General features: G+C 39.7%; 1 protein-coding gene across 1 annotated transcript in view; it reads left to right on the forward strand.

Moving 5' to 3' along the window:
• LOC149813190 (putative mitochondrial-processing peptidase subunit beta, mitochondrial) overlaps positions 1 to 10,012 on the forward strand; it is a 29,419-nt gene extending 19,407 nt beyond the window's left edge. The window contains exons 2-9 of the mRNA XM_089990876.1: positions 3,428 to 3,592; positions 3,719 to 3,856; positions 3,966 to 4,117; positions 4,214 to 4,322; positions 4,875 to 4,973; positions 8,941 to 9,006; positions 9,098 to 9,205; positions 9,561 to 10,012. Of these exons, the coding sequence (XP_089847002.1) occupies positions 3,428 to 3,592; positions 3,719 to 3,856; positions 3,966 to 4,117; positions 4,214 to 4,322; positions 4,875 to 4,973; positions 8,941 to 9,006; positions 9,098 to 9,205; positions 9,561 to 9,647 (924 nt within the window). The 3' untranslated portion in view covers positions 9,648 to 10,012. The remainder of the gene's footprint in view (positions 1 to 3,427; positions 3,593 to 3,718; positions 3,857 to 3,965; positions 4,118 to 4,213; positions 4,323 to 4,874; positions 4,974 to 8,940; positions 9,007 to 9,097; positions 9,206 to 9,560) is intronic.
• Positions 10,013 to 12,004: the final 1,992 nt, after the last annotated feature.

Here is a 12,004-nt window from a genome sequence, read left to right on the forward strand (position 1 = left end):
TAATCTAGACCCAAAAATGACATTCAAAAACAGGAAATGACAGAAAAACGACAGTTGTTTGCTGTCAAAGAATGAGAAAAATCAGAAAGGTTGAGGGGAGCAAGACACGACTATAGGTGGACACGATTCTATCTAGAAGAATGGAGGAGAGGAAGACCTACCTCAAGGGCGATCCGACGAATGTGGGGGTGGAAAGAGCGGAATCAGCCTATGGAGATGCTTCCCGTCTTCTTCAATGATACTGGAGCATCACAATACAACTTGTTCTTGCAGCTGTAACACGTTTGAAGTACACCGAGGGCGGAAGGAAGTCCGATTCGCGATCGGGTGGAGTAGAGGATCAGATGGAGGTAGGGCCGATCTTTCTTGTTGGAGTAGACAACACTCCACGCAAGAATGGTGTCTTCAACCTTTGCTACACCTGCAAAATAAAGCAAATATGATCAGCACACAGCAAGGATGAAAAGAAATGAACAAGATATGTGAGAACAAATAGAAATAACAAGGGGAAAATGCTTGAATCTCAAGCAAAAACCAGACACAGTGGTGTTGGCGTGGAATGGTTGGGGAAGGAGATGGCTGGAGCAAGAATCAGTTGAGGAGGCGCAAATCCCTAGGCAAAGACGTCTAGGGTTTTCAGAAAACTCGTTTTTATACTTTGGGCTCATTTCAGAAAGAGGTTTAAAATAAAAATTATTTCTATGCGCCTCTTTTAGAGGGGTTTTCTGAAAACCTTTCATAAATGGGTTTTGGATCACGTTGGAGATGGATTATGATGTTTTAAACACTGATCCAAGGCCCAAGATGATCTATTTGGGTCGGATCTTGATTCGAATCACCTTGAAATCCGCGCCCAAATACTAAAATTGCCATATCTCACTCAATTTAACTCCGATTTTCCTGAAATTCGAACCATGACTCCATTATGCCAAAATACATCCAATCATGGGTTTCAAACCTTAAAATCACCTAAAAATGCATGAATATATTAATAACATGATGTGCATTTCATGCATCATCAGTAATACCCAGTCTCACCTATGCAAGAAGATTTTCTTGTTGAGTCCATATGATTGCTGAATATGTCAAGTTCAACTGCCGATATTCATGGCTCTCAAGTACCCCCCACCCCCGGGGGAAGAGAGATTGAGAGAGAGACGAGGGGAGAGAGATTGAGAGAGAGAGAATGAAGACATGCCTGCCGGAATCTTCACGCCGGAAACTTCACGCCAGAATCGCTGCTGGGTTGGAGACGAAGAGGCATCGCCGCGTCGGGGTCAGGAGAGGAAGACCTACCTCAAGGGCGATCCGACGAATGTGGGGGTGGAAAGAGCGGAATCAGCCTATGGAGATGCTTCCCGTCTTCTTCAATGATACTGGAGCATCACAATACAACTTGTTCTTGCAGCTGTAACACGTTTGAAGTACACCGAGGGCGGAAGGAAGTCCGATTCGCGATCGGGTGGAGTAGAGGATCAGATGGAGGTAGGGCCGATCTTTCTTGTTGGAGTAGACAACACTCCACGCAAGAATGGTGTCTTCAACCTTTGCTACACCTGCAAAATAAAGCAAATATGATCAGCACACAGCAAGGATGAAAAGAAATGAACAAGATATGTGAGAACAAATAGAAATAACAAGGGGAAAATGCTTGAATCTCAAGCAAAAACCAGACACAGTGGTGTTGGCGTGGAATGGTTGGGGAAGGAGATGGCTGGAGCAAGAATCAGTTGAGGAGGCGCAAATCCCTAGGCAAAGACGTCTAGGGTTTTCAGAAAACTCGTTTTTATACTTTGGGCTCATTTCAGAAAGAGGTTTAAAATAAAAATTATTTCTATGCGCCTCTTTTAGAGGGGTTTTCTGAAAACCTTTCATAAATGGGTTTTGGATCACGTTGGAGATGGATTATGATGTTTTAAACACTGATCCAAGGCCCAAGATGATCTATTTGGGTCGGATCTTGATTCGAATCACCTTGAAATCCGCGCCCAAATACTAAAATTGCCATATCTCACTCAATTTAACTCCGATTTTCCTGAAATTCGAACCATGACTCCATTATGCCAAAATACATCCAATCATGGGTTTCAAACCTTAAAATCACCTAAAAATGCATGAATATATTAATAACATGATGTGCATTTCATGCATCATCAGTAATACCCAGTCTCACCTATGCAAGAAGATTTTCTTGTTGAGTCCATATGATTGCTGAATATGTCAAGTTCAACTGCCGATATTCATGGCTCTCAAGTACCCCCCACCCCCGGGGGAAGAGAGATTGAGAGAGAGACGAGGGGAGAGAGATTGAGAGAGAGAGAATGAAGACATGCCTGCCGGAATCTTCACGCCGGAAACTTCACGCCAGAATCGCTGCTGGGTTGGAGACGAAGAGGCATCGCCGCGTCGGGGTCAGGAGGGGACAAAATGTTTTTGCCCTAATCTCCTCCCAGCCCATTTCGTTGGGCGATTTTTTTTAAGTCCAAAAATTGGACATTTATGACCCTAGGTGCTTTGACCGCACTCCGGGTCTGTTTGACTGCACCGGGTGCTGCATCCGCACGCCCACCCGACTGGCCGAATCCCTGTGACATAGCCTACTTCCTACCCAAGCAACATTTTTTTTTCATTTAAAATAACTGGTTTTTTTTATTTCCCATCTCAACTCATTTATGCCTTAATAAAATGCTCTCTCTCTCTCTCTCCTACTATTTGATCCCATACTTAGCCTCTTCTTTTCGAAGCCCTGTTCTCTCTGTCTCTTCCTTTTCCCAGTATCTCTCTCCTCATTTATTGCACCATACACATATCTCTCTCATTTATTACACCACACACTTCCCAGTGGCCTCTCCCTTCTCTCTCATTTTATCAACCTCACACGTAGGCTTCCTTTCAATTCTTAATGCATAACTCCCCCCCTCTCTCTCTCTTCACTTCTTAATGCATAACTCCCCCACCTTTCTCTCTCTCTCTCTTGCGCACTCTAATGCAAGCTAATTCTCATTTACTCATGCTTCTTATTGTGACTTTTCCAATGCAGCCTCCAACCACCCAGTCTCTCATGATCCATCAAATACAAATAAATGGATGATAAGATATGGATGGATATTATGCATTCTATAGATAATGTCCTTTCTCTAGAAGGCCTTGCAAATGGAATTGTTTGTGCTTTTTGATAGAAAATGCAAATGAAGTTTCATCTTTTTCATGCTTGCCATGCATATAATCTTAAATATATTGCAAGCTTATTTCATGATAAATCTTGTATTATATTATGTACGAATTGTACTTTTCCAGTGGCATTTGTTTACTTCATTATAGTCTGGTAAGCACATCTGTGGTGTATGCGTCTCTTCCTCTTGAAATGTTCACCTTACCTTAAAGTTCTTATTGAAAACTGAATCTAACACAGAAAATGTGTTTGTAGGTGGAAGGTCAAGCTGAAGAAGTCATCTTTGACCATTTGCATGCTACAGCTTTTCAATATACTCCTTTGGGCAGGACGATATTGGGGCCTGCTCAAAACATCAAGACGATCTCAAAGGCTCATTTGAGGAACTATATCTCAACCCATTATACGGGTCCGAGAATGGTTTACTTCTCTCCTTTACTGGAGCAACAAAATCTTAATGATAGCTTTTGCAGTTGGCCATATTTTGAGCTAGCAACTTTCAGTTGGGTCGTCTTTTGGACCTCATTTGTTGCCTTATTTTTCTAGGTTATCTCTGCTGCTGGTGCTGTGAAGCATGAGGATATAGTTGAAGAAGTGAAGAAACTGTTTACAAAGCTATCAATTGACCCTACTACAGCCTCTCAGTTGGTGGAGAAAGAGCCTGCTATTTTTACTGGATCCGAGGTCTGTGTAAATTGTTTTTTGTGTTTTCGTTGTGATCTACTTATACATTCTGTTGGAAGGTAGAAGTTTCCCATGTAACCAATTTTCTAATTTTCTGCATTTGATTTAGGTTAGAATCATAGATGATGATGTTCCCCTTGCACAATTTGCTGTTGCATTTAGTGGAGCATCTTGGATGGATCCAGATTCAATTGCACTAATGGTCATGCAATCAATGCTGGGTTCTTGGAACAAGAATGCTGGTGGAGGGAAGCACATGGGGTCATTTTTTCTGAACTCCAATTTCTATTACAATGTAAAATAGTTTTTCTCACCCCAATCTTGCACATAACAATTTTCCCTTTGGATTCTGGGCAGGTCAGAGCTTGCTCAAAGGATTGGAATCAATGAGATTGCTGAGAGCATGATGGCTTTTAATACCAACTACAAGGATACAGGCTTGTTTGGTGTATATGCAATTGCTAAGGTTAGTGGTTTGTTTCTGTAAGAATGTTTTTGACTTTTTTTTTTATTGGTGGAAGGTACTTGGCATTAAGAGAAACTGCATTTTTTTTCTCTGGAGAAGTTTAAGGGTGCGGCTAGATCCCTTGAACCCCAGATCTGAGGTCTGATCCCATCCCCTTCCCCTTCAGATGAGAGACCCTCAGATCTCTTTGTGTGTGTGTTTCAAGGATCACTTTTGATCTGAGACCAGCTGTTTGAATCTTCTCAGATCTTGGTGAGGGCCCATGCCTCATCAGCATTCTCCATGCCACCACATTTCTGATCTGAGGGTTTCAAACACACCCTAACGGATGTAGGTTCATTTGGGTGGGATAGAAATTAGTATTAAAAGGAATCCTCATTAACGAGGGTTCATGAAGGCCTGCTACATGACAACAACTTCACAAGTGGTAACTCTGGATATTGTTGAAAGCCCAAGGGTGACTTCCATTTTTCCTTCTTTTATCTCTAAGAGTTGTTTTACCAATGACCATGTAGCTGAAGATTAAATTTTGAATATTACTTCTGTTGGCAGCCTGACTGTCTGGATGATTTGGCTTATGCAATTATGTATGAGATAAGCAAGCTTTCGTATCGAGTTTCTGAGGCAGATGTTACTCGCGCTCGTAATCAGGTCATTTATTTTGCATAACATTGCTTGCTTATCAGATTTTCCTTCTAATTTATTTAGCTTAATATGCTAAAGTTTTCTGGGATGGTGCAACTTGCTGTAAGCATGTGAATCAGCTTTTCCTTGTTTAGCTTCGTCCTTTTATTTTGATCCATTCACACTCCAATTAGGTGGGAACTTTCACCCAACCAGATAAGAGTGTGGTTCCATAAATTTTTACACTTACAACCAACAAATACGGACATTGTTTTATGTTATTTGCAAGGATAACAATATGAAGAAACTCTGGATCTATCATACATCTATAGGAGTGAAAGTTTATAATTAACATAGGCTTCAACATAAACATTAGAAAACTAACACACACACACACACACACACACACACATATATATATATATATATATATATATATATATATATATATATATATATATAGAGAGAGAGAGAGAGAGAGAGAGAGAGAGAGAGAGAGAGAGAGCACCCGACGGTTGGAGGCATGACGGGCAGTGGCCGTCGCCCGTCGCCCTTGGTTTGAGTTGCAGAAGGGGTGAAAGAGAACGACAAGGTCGACAGACTCTTCTTGAAAAAAATCTTACTTTTAAAGTGGTGAACCGGTTTGTATCGAAACAAACCGGTTCAAAATCCCCAACGACTCAGTGAATCGGTACTGGGCCGTGTCTCAGTCCTGAATTGCCCGATTCAGGACTGAATCGGCTGACTCGGCCTGAGTCAGTCGAGTCGGGGCGATTCCTAGCCGATCCACCCCCGAACCTGGCTAAAACAGGTTTGGGCTGCATCAGTGGCCCAATTACTGGGCTATCCGATCCGACTTAGACGATTCTTGAGTCGGATCGCCGAGTTTGCCAACTATGAGTTGGAGCTGATGACGAGGAGGCAACAATGAAATCTATCTTTGGTAGAGACATCCGGCGTGCGACAACGGCAGCGTGGTCCTCTCTCTAGTGGGTCGAACAAGAGAAAGAGAGGAGAAGCATGGTCCTCTCTTCGAGGTGTCGAACGAGAGAGAGAGGGAGAAAGAGAGGGCTCTCGATGTTTGGTGGAGAGAGAGAGAGAGAGAGAGAGAGAGAGAGAGAGAGAGAGAGAGAGAGAGAGAGAGAGAGAGAGAGAGAGTCAAACTCTGGTTGGCCGAATGAAAGAGGGGGCAATATGCTTGTTGGGTCCTCTAATGTGCGGTCGCACGCTGACAGAGTCATCCTGGTGGGTTGCACTCCGGGGTCGCAGCATGCAGAGAGAGAGAGAGGTTTTGAGTTAATATTATATATGAATGATTCTTGACCGTCTAATCTCACTTAGATAAGACGGTCCAGAATTGTAGGCTACTGTAGGCACATAAAACCATAAGGCAGCTAGTCCCTTATATATATATGAATTATATTTGGTACTAATAAAGGCACAAAACTATTTAGCTGGAAATCATAGGTTCAAGTTGTGTCTACCAATGTTGTGAAAAATGTTGAGGCATAGCTAAGTGCTTCACCAACATATGAAGCAAGGCGTAAACCTCAATGCCTAAAGTGTAAGCTTCAAAAATATATTTTAAAAAACTTAAAAAGAACTTAAAAAAAATCTAAAAATACAAATAAATAAAATAAATGCTTTATTGATGAAGCAACAACGAATAAGAAATAGAAAATCTCAAAAAAAAAAAAACTTGAGTCGATGCCATCAATGAAACAATGTCATCATAAAGAGTAGCTTCACTGTTTAATAGTAGAAACAAACATTTCAAGTGCAAATCAAAGAACAACCTAAAATTATGTACGCAAAAGTATCCAACAAATAAAAAATTCCCCTTGATCAGCTAGAGTTCTATCCATGTATACATAATGGTCGAAGTGGAAGTCGTTAAGCAACATATTACGTGGCTCCAAACACATTCTGACATTGCCGCCTTGAAAACCAAAACACTAAACTAATCATATTGTCTGTACAAGAATCAACTATAGGCAATGAATATGAAGTCTTAATTAACAGGGCTAAGAAAAAAATAAAATTAACTCAGTTTCCATGAATATCTAAACTTTGATTTATTTTTTCTTGGGCAAGTATTGGAAAGAGCTTATTCTTTAACATGTGAATATCTAAACTTTGATTTATTTTTTCTTGGACAAGTATTGGAAACAGCTTATTCTTTAACATGTCAACTAATGCTGGATTTTTTACTTTAACAAAACTCCAGAAATTTATCACGAAAAACACTATCTTATTGCAGAAGATCGGAAGAAGGAGAATAAGAATTGAAGAAGAAAAGGGAGAGAGAGAGAGAGACCTTATTTGACCCCACCACCATGAGGCGCACCTCGCTATAAGGTGTACGCCTGATGGCCTATGAGGCATATTCCTCAGTGTATTTGCTCTATTTCAGTGTGCCTCAAGGCTCAAAGGCCTCGCCTTGAGGCGGGGTGCCCTTTTTGCCCCTTGAGGTGCATTTTTCACAACTATGGTGTCCACTCAATCTGTCCACATAGATGTATTCAACATGATTTGTTTGCTAAGGATCAGACAACATATCCTGTTTTTTTGATGTAAAAATATGATATAGATTCGTGAAATTTTGGTACATTCTGGGTATTACATTGCACAATCACAGGATTCAAAACTCATTTTCTACTAGAAAAAACCTTTTAGATTACATCCACAGGGTCCGATCTAAAAGACATCTAAAAAATATGAAAAGAAGGTGATTTCTACTTAATAGTTTCCTGCATTCATTAGTACCAAATATTAACCGTATATATATATATATATATATATATATATATATATATATATATATATATATATATATATATATATATATATATATATATATATATATATATAGAGAGAGAGAGAGAGAGAGAGAGAGAGAGAGAGAGAGAGAGAGAGAGAGAGAGTTGCTAACAACTTTTTTAGCTAACCGTCAGCTAACAGGTTTTTGAAAGGTTTTTTCCATGTTTTCCTTAAATCTGACCATATAGATGTGTTTAGCATGGTCAATGACAGTTGGATAATGTTTTTGCATAAAAAACATGATTTTTTAAGCCTCAAATATTTGTGAAAATCTTAGACTTTCTCTTTTTAAACCTTATAAAAGCCTACCTGCGTATTGGAATCGGACGATCCAAGAGTCAATTCCTATAAAATCAAGCATCTAGAACACATCTGTAGGGTCAGATTTCATGAAAAAACCCCTTCAAAAGCTTGGTTATCTGGTGGTTAGCTAGAAAAGTGGTTAGCAACTACCACCTTCTCTCTCTCTCTCTCTATATATATATATATATAAGTCCAGTAAAACTTCCAAAGGCAGTATGCTTCTGTAACATACTGGTCATGGCTTAGTTGATTAGACTGGTGGCAGTGTTAACTTCATTCTTAAAGCACTTAAATACAACTTATGAAGCCGGAAGGCCAGAGCAGTAATACATGCCTGATTTTCTGTTGTGCTACTTTCTTTGCGTAGAAATTACCTTCTTAAGTAGGAACACATAGTCATTAGTGGCCTCCAACAAGTGCCTATATATGTGCGTTTGACCATGTTTAAACCCTTTCCGATTAATGTTCGGAGCATTCATTTATATTAACTACCCAAATGTGGTGGCAGGTTTATAAATTGTCATTCAGGGGTATGCTAGGCGGCTTTTGTTAAGTGGGAAAGCTAATAGTTGTTAAGGAGTGAAATGACATATGATCGTCCTACAAGGGTATAATTATGAAATACTGAAAATGATTTATTCGACTTAAAAGTATCCAGAGCTAAAAAATTCCACTGTATTTGGGTGATTGGTAATTCAGGTTAGGTGAATGCTCTAAAGGTAATAGTATACACTTCCTTTTCTTTTTGCCATGTTCCTGCAAGTCAGCAAAGGTTGTACCCCTAGGACAATTTATGGCACCATATCTCCTTGAAGCTTATTTGTTTTCTTGTTGGAGTTTGACTTATCAGATTATCGTTTCTATTTTGCAGTTAAAATCTTCTCTCCAACTTCACATTGATGGAACTAGCCCCATTGCTGAAGATATTGGCCGCCAGGTAAGATTGTTGTTGTGTTCATGCTTGTTGAACTTTTCTCCCTTTCTTGGTAAAATGTATCCTTGAATTTATTTTTTCAATTTGCTTGCAGTTTCTTACTTATGGCCGCAGGATCCCCATAGCAGAGTTGTTTGCTAGAATAGATGCAGTAGATGCTAGCACTGTGAAGCGAGTTGCAAACAGATTTATATTTGATAGGGTATGTACCATAATTCTATCCTATGTTTTCTGCTTCACGCATCATGAGTGCAAACATTTCTTTTACATGGTTGTTATGACATCTTGGGGAGATGTGTACTGTTTTAATGCCTCTTTTCTAAAATGATTGATTAATCATATGTAGGGGCTCCTTTTGAATGTCATTTTCGTTTATCTTCTTCCACACTTCTTCATACAAAATTGATGTTTGTCTTATTTGCATAGATATGCATTAAATAGGCAGTAGTCTTATGTGAACGTGCATGCACAAGCACAGACCCATTGATATTCTGGCAATCAAATTTATTTTGTCGTGGGAAACTAGAAATGATTGATATTTGGTTCTTGTTTTGCAGGATGTTGCCATTGCTGCAATGGGGCCAATACAGGGCCTTCCTGACTACAACTGGTTCAGGCGCCGAACTTACTGGCTCCGATACTAGGTCACTTGCAGATTTCCGATTTCACCAGCATAAACAGTCTTCCATTAGCTCATACACCCTATAACATGAGGCTTCATGGCTGGAGTTTTTTTTTCTGTTGGAATTGTAGCGTCCATTTCAGTCAAATAAACAGCATCTATTTGTTGTGCTGTGTTGCCGAACCTCTCCACTGATTTGACTCTGGCAGCTTTTGATTATCCAAGCATTTTGTTTGCAATCGAACTCACAGAAGCTGTAGTTGAATATTATTTCATTGCTTTTCGATTGTTAGAGAGAGATCCTCTTTGGAGATGCATACTACAAAAAACTTGTACAAAGTGGATTTGATCCAGCAGCCATGAAAACCTGATGAAATTGTTCTTGTAGAGCATTTTTAATCAAAAAATCTGAAAATAAGTATCTCTAGTGATTCTCAGGAAATTTAGCCTGGATCACAGCACGGTGGATATCTGGTTCTTATTAGTTTGTTGCCCTTAACGCAGCTGTCCATAACGGTAATTAGTGTTCGTGAGCAAGTACATAATCTACTACTTAGGGTTGAATTACTGAAACAAGACCAAGGTCATGAAATTGGCGTTTTGCTTAATCCTCAAAACATCTCTTCTGCCATTGAACAAGCTCTGCATTATTTTCTTCATTGATGTGGTGTTTGTGGTGACTGCTGCTGTGGGATGAACTTGTGTTGTGTGCACTAAAATATTCAATACATGTTTCATGTTATGTGCATCTGAATTTCTTGTTTTCAGGAGGGTAATGCAGGTGACTAAAGAAATTACAAGATCCACCGTACCAGCTCAAATCATGGCAACCATTTGTTCAGCCACTGGGGAGATGGATTTACCATCATGCCAAACAGGACAATTGAAGAAATGGAAACTCAGCCCGGTAAATGAGTTCCACATCCCGCTTTGGTGTTTTTATTTTCCGCTAAAACATTATTCTAGAACGTTACAAAATGTCTGCAAAATTGCCTTGTGAATCATGGAGGTTGGGTGCCCCCTTGCCCACCAGGAAGCTTGCTGCTTCTACCTTTGAACTTTCGATGTCCATCTTGATAACCTCAGGTCAACCCACGGTCAGGTGGGCAGAGCCTTTGTGGGCAACAATTTGGCTCATCTTAGTGTTGGAAAAATCAATCTTGTGAGTGATTATTCCTTTCTCTACCAAGGAATGATTGAGCAAACTCTTCTATGGTAGTCTTCAAGCACAAAGGCAGTTGAATATTGACTGGATCCTCCATTAGCAGCTAAGCGACCAATTCCGTACGTTTGTATGGCTGCTTGTACATCGGTCGGCCAATTGTGCAGCAAAAGTACGAAACAGTCACTAGAACAAAGGGTAATGATAGCCATATGGCTTTCAATGCAGACCAGACTTTGTTATATATGTATAAAGAAAAAATGGTAGCTGCGCAACCCTTTGCGATGAAGCTCGACATTTTTTTCCGCCCAAATACCTTTAGTCGGAACTTTTGTCACCTCTAAAAACTTTTAGCAGCGAGAAAAGTTGCACCTTTATCGGCAACTTTTGTTGTGCTAAAAGTCTTTCAGCCAAAAAAAAATGCTGAGCATCCATTGTGCTCAACGTCGTCCCGATTTTTGTTGTGCTTCTAATGATTGTACAGCTACTACCTACTCTCTCTCTCTCTCTCTCTCTCTATATATATATATATATATATATATATATATAGAGAGAGAGAGAGAGAGAGAGAGAGAGAAGAAAACCTACCCGATAGAAAATGTACCAACCCTACCCATCAATTTTTTTTTGTGTTTTTCGAAATTCTGACTTTGCAGATGTGTTAATATGATTGATTTACTGGAAATTTACACTTGGATCATGCATTTTGAATGAAATAAATGGTATTTAAAGCCTCAAAAATTTATGAAAATTGTAGACCAGTGATTTTTGAACCTTATAAAAACCTATCCAGCATCAGAATGAAATCAAATGATCCAACTATCAATTTCTAGTAAATCAATCATGCTGAACACATCTGAAGGTCAGAATTTTGAAAAAATACTGAAAATTAATGGTTCCAAGCAATCGGGTACCATCTGGTAGAGATGCAGTCAGGCAGCCTTTCACTGTTATATATATATATATATATATATATATATATATATATAGCCCGGGTTTTCTCAATAGGCTGACCCAGTCCATTAGCGGGTCGAGCCACCCCTAGGTTGGGTAAAGGGCCAGACTTATTGTTTGCACTGTAAATGATGCCCATAGAGTGGCCTCCATCTTGGTCGCTAGCAAACAGATGGGGGTACAATGTGCCCAATCATTAAATATATTCGTCACCCTACGTCGCTGGAAACAAACTGGTGGGATGAACATTCTCACATTAAATG

Source organism: Nuphar pumila, chromosome 16 (genome assembly GCF_984573655.1).
Source record: "Nuphar pumila chromosome 16, dmNupPumi1.hap1.1, whole genome shotgun sequence".
Classification (NCBI taxonomy): domain Eukaryota; kingdom Viridiplantae; phylum Streptophyta; class Magnoliopsida; order Nymphaeales; family Nymphaeaceae; genus Nuphar; species Nuphar pumila.